This window comes from Lepidochelys olivacea, assembly GCF_965140295.1.
Source record: "Lepidochelys olivacea isolate rLepOli2 genome assembly, chromosome: 16".
Classification (NCBI taxonomy): domain Eukaryota; kingdom Metazoa; phylum Chordata; order Testudines; family Cheloniidae; genus Lepidochelys; species Lepidochelys olivacea.
The window spans coordinates 18456362-18477987 of NC_140426.1; the positions used below are offsets into that span (position 1 = coordinate 18456362).

The window sequence follows — 21626 nt, forward strand, 5'->3', positions numbered from 1 at the left end:
AGGCTATTATTAATCAGATGAAAAAGAAGTTTAAAAATATTAGATAAGTGACATAATTGGAGACACAGCCACATCCTTTTGAAGTCCGATCAAGAAGCAATATGATCTCCAAAATAAACTCTCTAGAGTCATATTTAAAGTATTTTCTGTATTGGTAAAGAAACTTTGGGATCTGACAACTGGAAATTTGGTGAAGTATGCCATAAACCTCTATTAATTTTAGAATTAGCTCCTCCTCCTAACTCACCCACTTCATGTGTCCATTTTGTCCACCTGTTGTGTTCCATCTGACATCTGCATTGTGTGCTTTCTGGGGCAGGGACTGTCAGCTTTGTTACTTGTGTAGTACAATGGGGCTCTGATCTTTGAGTCAGATAAATATAATAGCAATATAAATCTCTCTCTCTGTGTATGCGCAGTGTTCCCAGCCATTTGACAGTATCATCATCAGCCAGGTAAAAAGCCAGTAGCCTGCTGTTGAAGTAAGTCAGCTGGCACCCATCAAGGATATGCAACATAGTCTTAAATTGACCAGATCTACATCACGGGTCATTAAAGAAAACCCATTTGAAGAGACTGGCCACACAATTGCCCTGTCCTGTTTGAAACTGGTTCAGAGATAACCACAGGTGCCTTGACAGGTCAAAACCTGGTGGGCAGATGGTTGGGTTCGTGACAAGATAGTGATTGATGACTGTTGTTGTAGACCACTTGTTATGCCAAGCAGATTCCACCGTCATATCCTGTGGTGGCATAAGTGACCATAAAGGTCATTTATCAGCTATCAGTGTAGCAGAACATTACGGTATTGATGGCTTTGACACCATTTCACATTTCTCAGATGTTAAACTTGGCCATGCAACATACATGCTTTCCAACATATCTGATGCTATTCCATGCTCTTCCTCCAATTTTTATCATGTAATCCAGGTTGGCAGCTTTTGGATTGCGAACATATATACGTCACCAACTTTGCACTGGGGCCTCCCAACACTTGATCATCCAGCAATCTTCATTGGAGATTTCAACAGTCATCACTCTGAGTGGGAGTATGTGGATTTGGATGACGACGGTGAACGGTTCAAGGACTGGGCAATTAACAACAACTTTGTGTTGATTCATGATGCAAAACAACTTGGCATATTTCTCTCGAAAGAGTACTCACCCGACCTTTGTTGGGTTAGTTCACTAGTTGGCCATCCACAACTAGCAAGTCATATAGTAGTTGATAACTTCCCTCGCAGCCAACATAGACCATCACTCATCCACGTTGGGTTCCAGCTACCCATCATTCAATCAAGCATCAGCGGAATTTTTGTAAGACATTCTGGAAAAAGTTTTCCAATGCTTTGGAACATAGTGTGGTTACCATTCTGTCGCATAGTATCCCAGTTGATGAAGCCTATTGCCAATTCCAAGGAGCCATTTACAAAGCTGCATTTTCAGTCATAGCACGGGGCTGTCGACCAATTTACACTCCCTGCCTGAGTGCCAATTACCAAGCCTTGCTCAGGAAATTTGAATTATCTGGCAACCCAGATATTGCAGACCAACTGACTGAATCTCTAGACACTGCCAGGTGCACTCGGTGGAAGGAATTTCTGGCAAAGCTTGACTTCACTTATTCTAGCTGGAAGTGCTCGAACCTGATTGGCTGGCTGGGTGCTGCCCAATGACCTCCAGGCCAAAATCACCCACTGGTTCAGCCCAATGAGGTTGCAAGTCATCTACTGCAGGTAGCAAAGGTTCCTCTGGAAAAGCGAGTTATACACAAAGTATATGTCAAATGGGGTCATCTTCAACATAAGAGTGTGGGCAGAAGTCAACCAGAACCATTCCCAGTCATTGAGTTAGATAAGGCCCTTAACTCCATCAAACCAGGCACAGCAGCAGTGTATGATAACATCTTGCTGGAATTCCTTAAGCACCTTGGACCAACGGTGTCACAGTGGCTCACTAATTTCTATATATGGGTCATTAATGAAAAGAAGCTACCACACCCTTGGTGTCAAGCAAAGATTATTACCATTCTCAAGCTGGGCAAGGACCCCCCACAACATGGTGAGTTACCGCCCAATATCCTTCCGTAAGTGTGTTTTAAGGTGTTTGACCAATTAAACCTCCTACAAATCACTCCGGAGTTGGATGATGTCTTGCAGGTTGAGCAGACAGGGTTCAGAAAAGGACACAGCACCTGTGATCAAGTCTTGGCCTTGACCACCTTTATCAAAAACAGTTTTCAACAAAATCTAAAGACAGAAGCCATCTTCCCGGATTTGACTGCTGCTTATGACATGGCTTGGCACAGAAGTTTTCTGTGTAAACTCTCTGGAGTTACACTGTGTTGGGTGGTTGAAGTAGCAGAGCTCTTCCTCCAAAACAGGCAGTTCAGACTAAACATGGGTGACCATTGCAGTTCCTGGAAGTGTCAGATTAGCGGTCTTCCGCAAGATTCAGTTCTTTCACCAAAACTGTTCAATGTGTATATCAACGATTTGCCAGAAACACTCTCGTGCAAGTTTACCTATGCCAACAACATCTGCAGCTATCAAGCACAGTCCTTCTCAGAAATTGACAAGGTCCTGAATGATATGAAGCTCATGGCAGACTATTGTCGTTGATGGCACCTGCAGCTAACTTTTCCAAGAGGGTTTCTAGCATATTTCATCTGCATAATGTAGGCGCAAGCCACGAGTTAAATATTTTCTTAAACAGCACAACCCAAACCTGGGTTACCTCAGCATGACATTGGAAAGGTCTTTGCTGTACCGCAACCACTTTAAGAAGACAGCAGCCAAAGTTAGCACTCAGAACAATTTTCTCAGAATTGGCTGGCTCAACCTGGATGCTTAGAATATCAGCCCTTGCCCTCTGCTATTCAGCAGCAGAGTACTGTGCTCCTGTCTGGTGTCACTCATCTCACAGGAGCCTGGTCGATGAAGAACTTATCAAAGCTATGCACAGTGTTACTGGGACTTTACATGAAACTGTGTTGCCATGACAGGTTTCAGAGTAACAGCCGTGTTAGTCTGTATTCGCAAAAAGAAAAGGAGTACTTGTGGCACCTTAGAGACTAACCAATTTATTTGAGCATGAGCTTTCGTGAGCTACAGCTCTCTTCATAGCTCATGAAAGCTCATGCTCAAATAAATTGGTTAGTCTCTAAGGTGCCACAAGTACTCCTCTTCTTTTTGTGTTGCCATGGCTGCCAATACTTAGTAACATAGCAACGCCCCATATTCACCATGAGGGGGCCTCCATCATGCTCCTGGCCAATATCTGTGAGAACAGCAGGTTGCCTCTCTACTCAGACCTCTTCAACCACCTGCCAGTTTGCCTGTTTTCTAGACGCCCTTTATGGAGACTTCTATAAATAATAGTAATTAACTCTAGCAACTTGAACTCCTGAGGAACTGTCCCTTGACAAAGGCTACTATGGTCAACACACAAGGCTGTCTGTGCTTTTGCTGCCTGTGAGTAGACAGTACTGTATAGTTAAATAATTTTTTTACAAGAATATGTGGGTCTCTGATAACTTTTTAAAACAAACATGTCTGAAAGATAACAACCAATTCTTGTGCACTAATGTTGCTGATCTATTAGGGCAGGTTTGTTTACTCTTGTGCACACCTTATGATTACATTTTAAAGATGTGAATCCAATACTGTGCTTTTAGGTTAAGTTTTTGATGGTCTTCTTCAGGTTCCCTAGAAGATCCAGATTATCTCTGGAATGCTCTGGATTGACAGACAGGATTGAGCTTTCTTCCTGCCCAAGATACCAAATCATAGAACTAGGGAGAAGATAGAGAATGCTAGAGAAAGGGGTTGTATGTTGAATCAAATGATCTTGGTGGTGGACACATTAGAGAGAGAGAGATTGTATCAAGGCACACACATTCTCAGGCACTTTAACAAACTGCCAACATAAATCAGACCACAGGACCACCAGTGGTAGAAAGTCCACTAGAGGGAGGCTGCAGTGGCACAAGGTGGTCACAACTTCCTTTCTCTCAGGGACTTACAAAGAGCTAGAGCTCACAAAAAGTGAGCAGCCCAGACTAGGGAGCTGGGCATGGCCAGGGAATCTAGAAGATGCATGATTTAGAGCATCCCTACACCTGGCTTGGCCTGCATGCTTCCTACAGAGCCCATACCAGAAATGAAATGGAAGCCATGTCTTTAATGAAGGATGCTAACATGTCAATAGGAACTATAGCAGGAGTCATATTTTAGTTATCCAGGCATAAAAATAGTGTGGTGTTTAATACAGAAAATTTGTTTCCTCTTGCTCAGATAAATCAAATGGGTTATGGATTATACTCAAACTTAAATAAATAAAAACAGACAATTTCGGATTGAGTCCACGCATGGAAAGATATAGTCTAAAAATGAATTATTAGGAAAGTTATGAATGGTAGAATCCAGGGGTTTTGACTTACCAGCTCAATATTTACAGTATGATCAATAACAATAAGGTAACAAAAAGAGGGGTTGTTTTACCAGTTTTGAGGGGTTGGGGAAGAGGCATTGATAACAGGCATATAATACAGGCTTATTGGGCCTTGAGCTAAATGGTCTTATGCTACTTCTTTTTGAGTCCAAATACGCTGAATCAATATATGATATTCATGACACAAAGCAATTTTTCAGTGCATCTTCAGTGAAATGGGAAGTTCTATTCCTTAGCAAGCACAGACAAATGCAGTCAGTTTGTAGACAAATGTGCTCTCATACACTCAGTTGATGTGACTGTGATCATTGTCATTATATTCAGAATTGACTGAGACGAGCTGTGCACCAGTTGGGAGCTGAAGTTAATAACAGGAGATGTATAACAGTAATAGCCTACGTTGTTGCTGGTGAACTTTATTTCAGCTGTAAGTTTGGCAAAGAGCTGTAGCTCTGTTTTACTCAATGTGTACTTTTGTAGAAAAATCCAAACTTGATATTTTCATTTGGCCTGTGGTTTTCTCTAGATAGTTTGGAGAACAATTTGCCCCTCGACCTAGTCCATACTTGTATATGTAGGGTGGAACAGCATATTTTTATAGAGGTTTTACTGTATCTTAGAAACATCCAGAGCTGTACAATCTACTTTCTATTTTAGCTCTAGTAATAAAAGAACAAGAGCTAGAACTGACATTTGCACCTGCTTTGATAAAGGACTACACTGAACCCTTAACATCAGCAGTCCTGAGCATCTGATGCTAACCTGTAACTATATTTGGACTCTCATTTACTGCAGACACGAAGGGGTTAACAGTCTTCCTTTACTAGGAGGCTGAGAGACCACTAATAGATTCAGCTTCTTATTTGTCCTAAAGGCTGCCACAGTTCAACACGATTAGGATCCTGTCCACTTATGCTATAACTGCATCATAAGGAGGACTGTAGAAGGCAACGCATGTGTTCTCAGAGTACAGAAAGACTGGTGCTACAGGAGGACATTTCTGTCTGATAGAATACAGGTGTCCCTGCACCAGTCTGCAGGCTAGTCTTGCTCTAATACTAATTTTAAAAAAAAATCTAATACCTTAGATTTGCAATGTGAAAATGAATTATTTTCCTCGTTGTTCTTGGGCAGGTCTTTGGATGCAGTGGCTGATGCTGTATGCCCTTTTTTTATTATTACATTTTAACTAACTTTATAGCCCATTTTGTTTGTTTTCAAATAACTTTATTTTCTTTCTTTTTTTCCATCAATTACTAGGTTTGTTTCTCTTTCCATAAGACGGAGGAGTCAGGAGACTGATCCCGCTCAATGGTGTATAATTTAGTATTATGTGCACTAGGTTTATGAGGTGGGAGTCTGATAAAACATAGTATTTGAACACTAACCATTTATTAGCTCTAAGGAACAGATTTATGACTTGACAACGAGACAATAACTCTGTTTTCCGATCAGCCAAAGAGGTCTACTTTGAGTTCAAAATACAGAGTAACGTACCCTTTCACAAATAATTTTGTTTACTGATGTGACTAGATTTTAATAATAAACTTGATATATATGTAAATTTATTTTAATTTAATTTCATCTACAGAGCCCTCCTAAAATGAGACTTTGTAGGTTGTTTTGTGTCTGATTTATAGATTTCTGCATTCTATTCCCAGATTGATTTCAAGGCTATAATTCTATCAGGATTTTCTACTGATGTCAAAAACACCACCACCACAGATAGTGTTTTATAACTAGCATCACAAGAGAAACTAAATTACAGCCCTTCTATTCCGTATTGCTATATGTCCTTTGTTTATAATCTCTCTCTTTCTTTCTGTATATACCTGGTACTTCAGTTTCATGGAAAAAAATCAACTCCAGAATCAATCAGGTTAGCATGATATCTGTTTTCGTCCCTTACTTCAACCTCTGTGTAAAACAGTAAAGGGCCAAAGTCTGTACTGAAATACATACATACAGCTTCTATTAAAGCCGATGGGAATTGAGTGCATGGATCAGAGTGGAATTTTCACATCTAAGCCTTTATACACCAGCCACTGTTATGTGCATTATTATGCCCTGATTCTGCAAACATGCACAGTGAATTCAATGGGAATATTCACATGCATATACCTATTTATGAGTAGGGCTCTGTGTCTGTCACAGAGATCGTGGAAGTCATGGATTCCATGACTTTCCACTACCTCTGTGACTTCTGCAGCAGCCAGTGTGGCTGACTCCAGGGCCGCCCAAGCAACTGGCCCAGGTGGCCCCAGGGACAGCCACACCAGCTGCTGCCAGAATGGCTCTGCAGCCAGGTGCTGCTGGAGTGGCCCCGAGGCAGCATTCCGGGGGTGGCCAGAGCAGCGGCATGGGGCAGTCCCGGGCAGTTGGCCCTGGGGACTGCCCAAGCAGTGGCCTGTGCAGTTGGCCCTGGGGTCTATCTGAGTAGCAATCCTGGGGGCGATGGGAGCACCGGTGGGTGGGCGGCCCCAGGGTCAGCTGGAGCAGCCGCTGCTCAGTGGCCCCCAGCAGTTGGTGACACTGGCCACCAGTCCCTGCCCCAGAGCAGGGGTCCCCTTGCCCCCCCAAAGTGGAGCCCGCCCCCTCCCCTGGCCCCCAAGAACAGTACCACCACGTCCCACCCGCCAGCTAAGATTTAGTCAGGGGTATATAGTAAAAGCCATGCACAGGTCATGGCCCGTGAATTTTTGTTTATTGCCCATGACTTTTACTAAAAATACTCATGACTAAATTGTAGCCTTACTTATGGTCATGTATACCCAGTCATGTATACTCAGTCCCTTAATTTTTTTTGTTTATGAATGCACCTTCCAGGAAATGCTATTATTTAACCTAATCTGACACGGGTTTAAGCATCTTCTCCTCTTTATCTCAAGTCATCAGGAAACTGGTTTCTCTTTTAAAAATATTTGTTTTCAATAGTTTTTCTATACCAAAGACTTTATACAAAAACAACACCCTCCCTTCTCTTTCCTTGCCATATTCGCAATACCTCCTCTCCCAACTCAATCCTACCCTTTCACCTCCTTCCACTGTAGCCTTGGGTAGCAGTCACATGGAAAAACAGCTGGGGGAAGGAGAGATTTTGCCAGTTCAGTGTTGTGTTAAACATTTTTGCATGTGAATTGCCTTTTTCAAGGTTAGCTCTGGAAGTCTAGGAGCTAAGAATTTCTAACATGTGCTTTTGTGATGGCCACCATCTTGGTCAACACCCAAGTACTGGAATCAGGGACCTTCTGAGGTGAAAGCAGGAATCTTAACAACTTGAGCTAAATAGCCAGGAACTCTAGCTGAGAGCTGTAACAGACTCCCACCCTCTGTGGACCAGGCGCAGAGAGTGCCATAGATTATTTTCTCAAGAGGTTATAACAGTTCTTTTATGATGTTTGAGTAGTTTCTGCCCCAAGAACTCAGTCCCTCACGCTACATTCCTGAACATTCTTTTAATAAGCTAAAATCAAATACAAACATCACATTGTCTTTCATTATTCCACATAAAACAAAAAGACACTGATCTCATAGTGAGGTCCCAGCCATACCAATATAATTCTAGGAGATCACACATACACAGATGTAAGCAGCTGTAATTTGCACCCAGCTCTAACAAAATATATGCACTGCATATAGTCCAAATTTAACCCCTTCTTGGGGTCTGGCTTTAATGATAAACCACCACAAAACAAATCTCAACCTCAGCTTGCTCCCCAAGTTTGGCTGTCCCTAGGTTTTCCCTGCAGGACATCTCTGTTCTAGCCTCTCTCTCTCTAACAGAGAAGCTCTAAACCCTTTTTATATCTCTGGCTGGAGTTAACAACATTCATCTGTCACTATGACTCCACAGTATTTATCCTGCATCTTTATGCAGGGTTCAAGCACCTGTCATTGGGATGATTCAAAAGGGGAGCCCTCATTCCTGTACAAGGTCCTAGAGTCTGCCAGTCTGTTATAACTAGCATAAACAGCCAGACTCTGTTGTTTAAAGTCCTCAGAATAATAATGATGCACCTAGTTCTAAGTATAAGTCTTCTCGAAACTTGCAGGGTGGGATTTTCTGAAGCCCTCATCATTGGCCTAATTCTGCTCCCACTGAAATCAATGGTAAAACTACTATTGACTTCAGTGGGACCTGAGTGAGGCCAACACTGAGTTCTTTTGAAAATCCCACCCTTAGACTCCTGGCTCAATCAAAAAAAGTGGATCAAAAAAAAAAAAAAGAGTGTTTACCCATACAAAAACTGACTCTTCAATGAGCCAAGAAAAAATGGATAAAAGGAATCAAATGCTTCTACGAGAATAAGACCTTTTTATCTCTCAGATTTGATTAAAGTAGGTAAGAATAACAAATAAACAAGAATAATACATATTGTTATTAAAAACATTTTTTAAAGTCTTACCTGTTTGGAATAATTCCTGCTTTTACCATCTGTTCTGCCTGATCTAAATCTCTTGGGAAACCATGTAGCACCCAACCGTCAGTCATGCAGTCTAATCTGTTGAGACGATCTGTCAGTAACTTTAAAATGATGTTGTCTGGGACTGGAGAGGATTTGAAAAAAAAACAAAAAACCACCGCTTATTTTGTTTGTCAAATTTCAGCACTAAGCAGACAGCAGAATGCTTCTTGTTAGCTATGAAGTGAACTTGGATACAAAAAAGTTATTAATGTTTGAAAGCTGTAAGCTTTTTGAGTAGGGACTATCATTTACTGTGTATGTACAATGCCACAGTGGGGCTTCAAACTTGTTGACGCCTTCAGGACAATCACAATATAAATAATAAATACTGCCTACATAAGCATACAGAGTAATTTTTCTCATAAACAGTTATCTATGTATATCTACATTATCCATATTTTAACTCTCAATTGTGTGACATGACTACATAAAGACCTACACAGGCAATGATGTAAATTGGATTAAATACCTACTTTGTGGAGGAAAAACAAACAAACGGTATTTGAACATATTTAACATAGCAGTTCATAGTGGCTCCTCTCCAGCAGTGCCTAGTGTATATTCTGGCCTTAAGCTTTCCTGTAAAAATAATAATTATTTTCTAGTCTTTGACTGAGAGATAAATTTCCAAATGTGAAACAATTGTAAACTGTTGCAGTGTTGTCTTCCTTAGCTTGCAGACAGAATTCTAGCACCTCTGTTGCTGTTTCTGTTTACAAGGCTCTGATTGGTTTCACAACTGCTATTTAGAACCAAGTAAACCTTTGTTTTAATTTTATAGGATAGAGGAGAATGGAGGGATGGCTCAGTTTTCACTATAGCCTTCATAATCTAAACTACTTCAATCAAGATACTCCATTATCATTGTTTATTCCTACTGATTTATTGAAGAATTAAATTAGTGGACTGAACAAGGACTATTGCCAAACTTCCAAGGGCTGATCTGATGTATTAGGTTTAGAAGCAAATACTCAACTAGCCCCATGAAAGTGGTTAGGGAGCATGATCAGAAAGACCTACTAGGAGTCCTTACAGGGGCAAACATCTAAAACAATTTTTAAAAAGCAGAGACAGTGCCTCCTCTTGTATTTGCACAGTATCTATTACATTAGGGGTCCTATCAGAAACAAAGAAGAATAATGGATTGCCACATAAATCCATAATAAGGAATGTCGACATTTTATTATTCATCCTGCCATAGCATTTGCATACAATAGTACAGTGGAAAGTTTTCATACCAAAGTATGTGTTTCAGATCTGTAATGCTGGGACTCACCTTTGCAGCAAATAGACAGGTGCACACATGTATTTCAGTTGGGTATGTTACCATTGACATGATACTATCACAAGTGCTGTGTATTGCAGGACACACTGTATAGTCCATGTTTCTAGCAATTTTTAAAGAATGGACTCTCCATTGCATCCCCCACTTTCTATTCCTGAAACTTCAACATCATCGACAAGGGAAAAATCCCTTCAGTCCCAGTTGTTGGGGAGTCTTGTTTCTATTGACTCCTGTAAATCTATGACAGCTGCCACTCCATTTCCAGCACCAGTACATGCTTATTCTCTCATTTTTCAGAGCCTTTAACCCTCAGCCATGAAATTCACCACTTCTCCTTTTGGAATTGAATCACTGAGTTTACAGAATTGCTCTCAGGCTTCAATGTGCCAGCAAAAATGAAAGAAAACCATAGGGAATTAATTAGAAAACTGATTAGTGTATTAATTGAGGATACCCACTTCACACTAACAAGTTAAGGATAGTACTCTTCTCTAAAAAGCATCTGCTAAACGAAAACTGCAATGGAATATAATCTTTTCCAGTCACCTGATCCCATGTGAAGTGACAAAATCACAAGAGGTACTTCTGTAAAATGCCAGCATGAAGAAAGAAGCAGCCATATTGTCAGACTGATGATATATATATATATAACAAGAGGAAGATCAGAGCTACATCCAGAGACAGAAGGAACAGGAGATCCCCCACTGGTTGGCTATTTTGTGGGGAGGGAATAAAGGTGAATTCTTTATTTTTTCCAGGAGTTTCACAGATTAACACAAAACTGAAAAAGCCCAGGACAAAAATTAAGAAATCAACTAAAGAGAAGCTGTGGAAATTTCCTCCTGTTCCCTTCATCTCCGGTTTGAGGACTGGACTTTCTGTCTTGATATTCATGATGCCTGCAATAATCATCTTCAGAACAGTTTACATAGATGCCCAATTCATATCAATGGAAATTTTTAAAGATTCCTTAAAATGTTTCACCACTACTTCATAAAGGAATTAAGTGATACTGTATTGACTGTTCACTGGAGCCCCATTACTGATGTAGAATACCCTTTCATGCAGGATTCCAGAGGCAGCAGCTGGCAAGAGCTCTTGCTGGCTCCAATAAGGTGAAACAGGGAAATAGAGGGAGCAGCATAAGGCCCTGAAGATGATACAGAGGAAGAGGCTGGTACACAATATCCCCTCCAGCAGATCTCAGGGATCCTCAGATTTAAGGTGCCAAGTCTTTGCTTCTTGCATAATGGGAGGGAAACCCCCCAAACCCTAAAACAAAAAAGTCAAAAGAAACTGTGAAGGGAACATTGTGGAATTATTCCTGACCCTGGCTCCCTTCCGCAAGTCTTTAGTTTGAGTGAGTGATCAGATTCCAATTCTTAGGTGACGGTTTCTTCTGGCCAGAGTGTAGCAGCCATAAGATAAAAAGGAAAAATTCTACTGTACGGTGAACCAACAATTCATCCGTTAATGGTGTGACTCCTGTGCAATGTACTAGACATATCTGCAATGCTGAATATATCAAGTATATCATGAAATGCTGCTAATTTCAATGCCGTGTCACTAGATAACAGCAACACAAATGGATAGCCATGCATCACTTTATATATTCGGTACAGTACATGTGTACATAAACACACACCAGTGTATATGTTTACATGTTTTCTTGTGTTTCTAAGTTTGATGGTGAGAAATGAAGCATAAACAAGTCAGACAGCAGGCTCTGATTAGAAAACATAACTATCACTTCTATACAGTAGGGGAAGATAGCTTGTAGGCTGTTCAATGGCGTTACAAAGTACATCAGTCACCCTTGAACAGAAATAGTCACAGTTAAAGCAGCTGCTTTAAAACTGTAACATCCTTGGCAGACCAAAAAAAAAATAAATAAATAAATAAAAGGGGGAAAAGAAATCCATATTATTCTTACTTCCTTGTGGTACAAACAGAGTAGTACATAATGAAGAACTGTGGGGTATGGAATTCCTTTTCATTCATGTGGAACTCCCTAGTGACTGCGAGGGAAATTACTAACCTGTAATTGGAGTGATACACAGTCTCTAGATAACTAGCCTTGGATCCACTGGCCTCAAGCGTACGACCAAGAGTGCTTGCTAGCAAAGTAGAATTTAGAGCCATTCTGATGAGGCAGTCAATCTACATGCTTTAGGGGGATTATGAAGCACATGAGCTTTGAATAATCTTTTTTTTTTTTCCCAACCTAAACTTGTGTGAGTTTCCAACTCTGTCTCTGAGAGTTGGGCGAATGAAGCTCTAGAGAGGTTTCTTATCTTTACAGAAGTCCAAATATAAGAGACTTTTAGAGATTTCCACTTGTGGAGATTGTTAGCCAAGAAGGATATCCCTATTAAGTATTGTGGAAACATATCCCCATTAGCTAGTGAGATCAAGACACAGAAATGAAGTTCAGCCACTAGCACAGAGTCCGCAAGGCAGCAGAACCACAATGATGTCTCTACATTGGGACAGGGGTAAGTAGCTGTGGACAAGGAACCAACGGTGCTCCATAATCTGTATACATGGCAGAGCTCGGCTCCAGACCAGCCCCATACAGAAGTGCAAAGAAAGAATAGAGGAATATCCCTAATATCTTCCAACAAAGCATATGTAGAAGATCTCCAGCAATGGCTGGAAGTTGAAGCTAGACAAATTTAGACTGGAAATAAAGCATACATTTTTAAGAGACAGAGTATTTAACCACTGAAACAACTTACTAAGGGTCATGGTGGATTCTCCATCACTGACCATTTTAAAATCAAAATTAGAATTTTTTTTTCTAAAAGATCTGCTCTAGGAATTATTTGGAGGAAGTTCTATGGAGTGTTACACAGGAGGTCACACTAGATGATCACAGTGGTCCCTTCTGGCCTTGGAATGTATGAATACGGTGATATGTACGATAAGTACCAATGGGAGTCCCTTGCCTCAGAACCATACATTGCATTATCTGCATTATATTGTGATGTTTAGCTAAGGAAGTATGCTCTTTGCTTTACTGTGCATACCTGCCAAATAAGTATCAATGCTTCATGGCAGATAACTTAGCATGTCTCCATTATCTCACAGTCATTGACACAGTGGACACATGACCTGTGTCATACAGCTGAACTCCTTGAATTAGACACGAAGATTGAATCAGCCTCCTGACCTAATAGATGATCCAATCAATTGAAGGATGAGGCACATTGGCAGGGTGGTGTGGGTAAGTGTGAACTGCTGCTCTTTGTGCTGTAACCATTCTCTGAATAACAAGAGAACTTCAGTCTCTAGGACAGTCAATCAGCACTTTTCATGAGTACTAGTTTTCAGACATTAGAGTACAGTGCAAACACACATGATCAGAAGATAATGTAGAACGTTTAATGAACATACACTTGCAGCAGTCTGCTGTAAAATAGCCAAAACAGTAGGAAAAGTTGATGGGTATTCAAGGGAAGTCATGAACCTGTCATTCATCCCAAAGGACTGCAAACTTTCCCACAAAGTACCCACTGATGAAACTCATGGGATTGTGGCCTATAAGCTTGCGCCCGTCACAAAAAACCTCTAGAAACAATAAGAGAACAGAAATGTTGATCAGTTAAATTTTTTTTATCTTTATTGGCTGCTACAGGACACAGGATAGCAAAGAAGTGGTACATTAAGGGCAGAGGCTCTGAGGTTCAGTAGAGGCTGTGTAAGTGAAGTTGTGGTGGAAGGTTTCTCTCATGAAGACCTAAAAAGGAGCTGTGCAATCAAGCATTTCTCATGCACACCAGGAAGGAAGGAAATATATTACTTGGGAGGCTACAATGTACTACGCCCCTCTATGCATGCAAGTTCCAGTGCTTTCTCGGAGATACAGTAAACTTTATTAAATCACCTTGTCAGTCAGCTCCAGAGTGAAATACTAGAGCAGTGGTTCTCAACCCGCGGCCCAGCTAGGGGCAGTTGGGCTGCCCAGTGCAGCGGGGTCTGGGGTTGGGGCTGTTGGCCAGTCCTGCACAGTGCGCGTCTGGGGCTGCCGGCGAGCCCTGCACGGCAGGGATCCAGGGCTGCCCTGCCACCCGGCCCCATGCAGTGGGGTCCAGCAGATTGGAGCTGTCATCCAGCCCCACAGAGCAGGGTCCAGGGTCCCTGCCACCCGGCCCCCCACCTGGCCCCATTCTGTGGAGGGGACTCTGGGCAGGAGGTGCTGGGTATAGAGGTCTACAAGATTCGGGGGGTTGGGATGGGGACACTGTGGTTCTCAACCTGTGGCCAGGTAACACATTGTGGGCCGCATATGTGGTCCCCACTGATAAACAGGTTGAGACCCACTGCACTAGAGGGTGCGGATAAGCCAGGACTCTGGATCCACAAAGGATACTTTTGTAGAACTGATAAAATGCACATGTTCCAAGCTGAACACCTCATATTTCAAATAATACCTTCCCAATATCTTTTCCTTTAAAACACAATGTTGAAAGACATTGACTCACTTCTCCAAACCTATAAATCCTTGATTTCAAGTACAGCACAAATGCATTTGCAGGAACGTGTCCTGTCAGTTTTGTGCAGCAGCAGAAAGTTTAAAGTCCCTTTGATAATACTGTCCATATAGCCTTTATCATTTCCTTAGACAGAGATTTTTCAGCTAGGTCTAAGTCTTTCACTGTTAATTCAGATGCCTGAGGCCTGATCTCAATGTTTGACAGTTAACATCTTGCCCTGAGTATAAACCACTGCCAAGGGCTACTTCCCTGGATTGTCCTGTCAACCATAAATTTAGCAAAGAGTGAGATATGAATATCCTATTGTTCCAAGAGCATCAGATTACCCACACTGGATAATTTTATTTGGTTCTTCAGTTTTCTCACTGGCCTCAGGGTTGTTAGAGTTCATATTCATTTGGGTTTTTTTAATGTGCTAAAGAGAGATTTAAACAGTGATTTACTGTGGTCACTGTGGCGTAGGCTGACCAATACCTTCATTCAGCCTTGCCAATGCACCAGATTTGTGATGACAGAAGGATTTTCTTACCATATATTATGCACTGTGTTTCACCTAATGAAATACATACAAATAAATATAATTCTTCAGGTAAATGGTAAATCAGTGCAAAAAGGAATAGCTATGGGAGTGAGGGATGATTTTTGTCCACATGCACAGAGTTGATTGTAGAAGGAATTTCCTCCCCACACTATTATTGGCAGGAGCCTTGGGGAGTTTTCACCTTCTCCTGGAACATTGAGCAGGAACACATGGTTGAGTAACATATGTTCAGTTCCCTGCACTTGCAGGGGGCATGGGGCTTCAGACATCACTGAACAGCAGTCATCTAGTCTTCTGTTCCTTTGAATGTGAATTTATTAATTCAGACGCTCATATATAGCCTACCTCGACTTCCAGGGTATGTGCATGGACTCAGATATGACTCTCTAGGAAACTCGAGACACTTTGAAGATGACTTCCAAAACTACATGCAGTATAAAAGCCACAATATATTGCAAAGAGGTTTATATAAATGAGGCTTTCCATTGTACACTGAGCTTTGGACTTTTCAAGTGACAGCTAACATGTAGTATGGTGATAGCGAAGCAACCATTAATTCCTTAACACAGAAGCTGCATTTATGGTTTTGAGCCTCCTCAATTGGTGCTTTCATAAGCTCCTCACTGATATTACAAGAAATCATGACTACTGTAGATGCCTATGATAGTAATAAACAGAACAGAGATCACATTAGGCAAGGATTTTTTTCGATGCTGTTGTTTGTTATTTATTGCCACCTGCTGGTAAAATGAGATTACTGACACACAAGGTAATCACTCCAGACAAGGTATGGGAAAAGGCAAGTTAAATTATGAAATGGAGACGACCCTGTATAGAAGTTTCAATTATGCATTTCTGCAGAATCTCATCAGGTGAAGGCTGGAACAAGAAAACACGACTTGCTATAGAGCAGACTCTTATTTGTCCATAACTGCAACCGACAATAGAGTTCCACAGTATTATATGTTTCAGAGTAACAGCCGTGTTAGTCTGTATTCGCAAAAAGAAAAGGAGTACTTGTGGCACCTTAGAGACTAACCAATTTATTTGAGCATAAGCTTTCAGGAGCTACAGCTCACTTCATCGGATGCATACTGTGGAAAGTGTAGAAGATCTTTTTATATACACACAAAGCATGAAAAAATACCTCCTCCCACCTCCTGCTAATAGCTTATCTAAAGTGATCACTCTCCTTACAATGTGTATGATAATCAAGTTGGGCTATTTCCAGCACAAATCCAGGTTTTCTCACTCCCCTCCCCCCCCACACACAAACCCACTCTCCTGCTGGTAATAGCTTATCTAAAGTGACCACTCTCCTTGCAATGTGTATGATAATCAAGGTGGGCCATTTCCAGTATTATATGCCAATCAACAGCATAGAATTTTGGCTAATTTACAGAGACTGTCGAAGATACTTCTCAGTTGCTCTGTTAACCTCCTTTAAGTGCAGAGATTTAGCTACCAGGGGATTCTAGAAGCATTTCTATTTATTCATTCTGAAACCACTTTTAATCTGGTTAAGAGAAAATTTAATAAATAATAACCAGTATTTATGTAGCATTTTCAAAGCACTGCGCAATATTAACAAAATAAAAAACAAAACCAAAAAACACTCTTACTGTATTCTCATATTCACTATCCCCAGCTATGCTGATGTAGGACTTGTCATCAGAATTAGGATACTTATTTTTATGTAATAAAGTAAAATATAATAATCCAAGTATTTCCATTCTACAGTCTCAACTTTTTACCTCTTGGGACAAATGAGAAGCTTTTCGATTCCTAAGGTTTTACAGAGATAATATGGTATAACTTTGGGCTTTGATTTTTGTTTTTTTTAATAGAAAGCAGCTATATTAGAGTTGAAGTGAAAATATTTGTAAAAGACATTTAAGAACTTAAATCATTAATACAACATGTGTAGAATTAAAAATTACAAGACATATTTTTAAATGAAAGGAGTTGACCATTCTTTTTCTCAGCTGCAAAGCGTGAGTTTTGGGAGTCTTTGTTTGCCCCATTACACGTTATGATATTCTTCACGCTTAAAGAACTAAGAAAGACAGCTCCCTATACCGATGTAGCTATTAGTGATATCCTTAGTTATAGCAGGAGAAACAGAGAAGTCCAAACTCAAAGGCTGGTACATAAAAAGCTACTTAGTTTCTCTTCTAAAATATTATTTGAATTTTTCCAGTCCATGGTGAGCTGGGAACCAGAGCTCCTCGGGTCTAATCCAGGTTCTGCCACTGACTTGCTACGTGGCTTTAAAGGGAGTTACTCAAGCTTTCTGCCTCGGTTTCACCATCTGCGAAATGGAGATACTACTTACTTCCCTACCTCACAGTGATGCGTCTAATCTGACAAGTGACTCTGTAAAAATGGCATCAGTTTACTCTACATCTCTGCTCTCCACATGTATTCAGAGTTCTATCTGCTAATGTTAGGGACAAAAATACATTTGTACTACTACTGCAGAGCCAATATGGCTACAGGACAGCAAATAGAATTCTCTGTCAGCTCATGTTGAATTACTGGAATTGTGCAACCGAAGACACAGATTCTTCCCTCATTTACACCTGTGCATTTTTACTGAAGATCATAGGGTTTGTGACTGAAGGAAGAATTTGGCCTGCAGAATCTTTCCTACTGCTGCCGATGTGCAGGAAGGAAAGCACCTAGGCCAGCACTTGCAAAAAATATCTTTGACTTCTAAACTGAACAAGCTTGATAAGGGGTCATTAAGGCAATAAATCTGGAACCCCACCAGGCCATTTTTCCTGTCACTTGGAGAACAGAACAGCTTGTTCATGTTAATACAATGCTTTGAAAATATACAGCGTTATGTAAGAGCTAAGTATGTTTTTTAAACCTCTTAAAAAAAAAAAAGCAGCATTTCAGTTTCGCATTAAGGCCTGATTCTATATACATGGCTCCTAATGAAACGTACCCACAAGGATGAAACATACCCACAGAATTTAATTTTTAGTATTTACAGAATAAAAAAGGTGGCTGCCAAAATGTGATACGCTTTCCCCTTCATAGGTATCTTATAAATTGATGTGATTACTTAACCCCACTGGGAAAATAAAATTTGTTATTAAAAACAAAAACAAAACAGAAACCAAGTTAGCAGTCTAGTGCTCATGAGCCACTGGTTTAGTCAGCTGGGCAGGATGGAGAGTAGTGGGAAGGGAAAGAAGATATTTGTCAGCTTCCCAAGAATTCTTGTAAACAAGAAGGAGTCAAATAAATTTTAAATGATTAACACGTAGCACTTTGCCTCTTCAAAGCTCTTTATGAACACAGGGCTTCGCCCTATGAAGTGCTGAGCACCCTCAGTTCCTACTGACATCAGTCAAGATTTAGGGCACTCAGCACTCTGCAGATTGGGCCCACTGATATCAATGGGAGTTGTGGACACACATCACCTTGTAACATGCGTCCTATCCTGCACCCCTTATTTATGTGAATAATTCCATTAATTTGAATAGAACTTCTCATCTAAGTAAGGGTCATTAATAGATACTACCAAAATACAAGTAATAATTTTAAATAAGGGTTGAGGATCAGGACCTGAGGTCATGATCATACTTTCACTTAAGCCAATGGCAAAACTTTCATTTATGTTAATCAGAGTAGGCCCATTAACTAATTAATGCTCACATCTATCTGCATTGGAAAATACCCTCACTAGTATATATTTCCTCCGATCTGGGGTCCAAGATGGGATCTTCATTTTAACAGGATGGGTCTTTGGGATTTTTATTTCTTTGCCGAGTGATTCTCACCATGGCCCATTTCTGATCTGAATATTTGGTAACAGTATTTGTCAATTTTAGCTGGTCTGTGTTGAGCAGAAATACAGCCAATAGATTCCAGGATATTAAATTAAAAAAAAAGGGGACACTAATTTCTCATCACTGTGACAATTCAAACACATAAGGAAAAAAATAACACCAAAACTCAGACAAACAGAGGGACAACATATAGCCCACGTATGTTGATGTACAGCTCACTAGTCTACAACCTCTCCTTTTCTATTGAAACATTAGCATTTAAAAAGGAAAATATCTATATTTTAAAATGTTATTTTGTTCTTCTGACCACCAATTTTCTACTAGTGGAAAAAAAAGGCTCCTACCTATTTTCCATAAAGAAATCTTTGTAGCAGTCCCAGTGGAAAAGTCAAAAGTTTGACTTGAAAAACGGAGCCACTTCAAAAGCATTGTCAAGCAGAGGTGAAGGGTTCTTAAAAATGTATAAATTTAAGTGTGGTGTGTTAATAAATATCTCTATAACTTTATACCGTCTATTCGTGATATAGATGTGGCGTACAGAAGGTCCAGATGAATGTACAGCCTGGGTATAAATAGAACTTTCATAAAATAGAAAATCAATCTGTTTGGACTGTATGTGTATGTGCGTGCATATGTGAAAAATGAAAGAAAAGTGGAGAGTTTTTTTCAATAATAAAAAGGGAGTTGCACTGCAGGGCCTCTAAACCTTGTGAAAAATTAAACTCGACGGATTCAAACTGTCCTATTTCCACTTCAAAAGAGAAGAGGCACTGAGCTCTTCCCAACTTATCTTCAAACGCCCAGCACCCTAGAAAGTTTCTTTAAAAAAAATAAAGTCTCTAGTTCCCCCAAGCACTGTACCCGTTACTGTAGCTGCTGTCTCTCCCTCTTCTAATTATACCCATGTGAGTCTATTAATCAACTTGTAAATTATTTAGAGAGCCATGCGCTGTCTTCAGCTAGTACAAACACACTGCATGCAAAGACTTGCTGAAAACCAATGGAGCTCCCAAAGGGTCTCTCTCCAATGTTCAGACAGCTTGCAGCTCGCCAGTACAACGCTGTTAAAAACAAGAAATAACACTAAGCTTACCTCCTTAGATATCAAGATTTACTTCTCCTTTCAACTCTCAAGCTCTTTCCAAGTTTTTAACAAAAGAGAAAGCTGTTCTATTGTTAAATCTTTAGCTCACACTTAGTGATGAGAATATTAATTTACTGTCAAAAGGAATGAAGTGCTTCAGGGAGGCTGTGATCACCATTGCCAGGGGACCCCAACTTTCACAGACTGCACCAAAAGCACCCCTTTAAAATCATGCCGATTTAAAAAAAAAGCTACATTTGTATAGCAATACTTTGTATTAGTAATTTCAGAAATTAGGGAATCCCATATTTTATACCCCCACATGTAGAATGCTATTGGGGACTGCTTCAGATATTACTATTTTATAAATAGAAAAGGTAAGGGGAAAAAAAAAGCAACACAGATTGTTTGTGTTTGACTCTAAAAGGCTGCAAATAGTAGGATGTTTTCGATCTTCCACGAATCAGCTATCTTTACTATCTCAATCTTCCCTTTTGGTGGAAAAGCCATTATCCAAACAAACAGTGCTTTTCCCAGCTGAAAAGAAGCATCTAGTTTTTTACATTTTGGTGCTTGCTTTGCATGGTTCTGTTTAATTTTTTCTGGGCTCGGCTTATTGCAGTATTCCAAACAGGTATATGAATTAGCAGTGATTCTTCCATCCCATCTCTCTGATAAACACATGCAAATGTTTGAAAGGTAAAGAATGACACATGAATTCCTTCTCATGTGAAGATTAACCTTGGTGTTCTCGTGATAACCTCACATCCCAGGAAGTTATTGCTTTTATTTTTGTTAATAAAACCACACTCCTCACATACCGAACAGGAAGGATTTCAACTGAAAAATCTGATACACGTTTTTGAAGTTTTAATGTCCTCCCAAGGTATCATATTCTGACAGGCATCTGAAAAATGGTGAACATATATGCTGCAAAAGCAGCATCACTGTGCACCTGTACTCTGGCAGAGATCTGCTCCATGTGCAATCTAGCCCTACTATTACTAATAATAATCTAGGGAGTAGGTGGTAGCTGTTCATAAAGGTCAAGAGTGTACATGAATGGTCCCTATGCATGTAGATTCCTTGACTATGTCCCAAAAGGATGTAGGAGAGAGGTGGTCTGCAAAACAGCCTCTCCATAATATTTTGGAGGGAATCAAATAGATTGGATTAATGTGGGCCTTGTGTTGTTGTTGACTATGGGCTTTCTGGCATGAGCCAATGCACAGAGCAAGCAAAAAACGTGCAAAGAGTGAGAATGGTCAGCATTACCATACCACTAACATCCAGTAACACTGTTAACTAAAAGCGGGAATGGAGAATTAGACTCACTGGATTTAGCTCCAGAAAACTGGGATCAAACTCTAATACTGTCACTTTTCACATACAGTCAAGAGTAAATTTAGCAATAATTCATGTTTAACACTTGGTGAAAACACAAGATCAAAGAACCCCTAAGGAATAGTCAGTGCATTTCAGACTGGTTATCCAAAGGA

At 40.3% G+C, this 21626-nt stretch overlaps 1 protein-coding gene across 4 annotated transcripts in view; it reads right to left on the reverse strand.

Annotated features, from left to right (window-relative positions):
- The window catches only part of AK8 (adenylate kinase 8), a 109399-nt gene that overhangs the window by 35146 nt on the left and 52627 nt on the right, over window positions 1-21626 (reverse strand). For all 4 annotated transcript variants that reach the window (XM_084650412.1, XM_084650413.1, XM_084650414.1 and 1 more), the window contains one exon: window positions 8859-9000. In XM_084650412.1, coding sequence (XP_084506538.1) covers window positions 8859-9000 — 142 coding nt within the window. The remainder of the gene's footprint in view (window positions 1-8858; window positions 9001-21626) is intronic.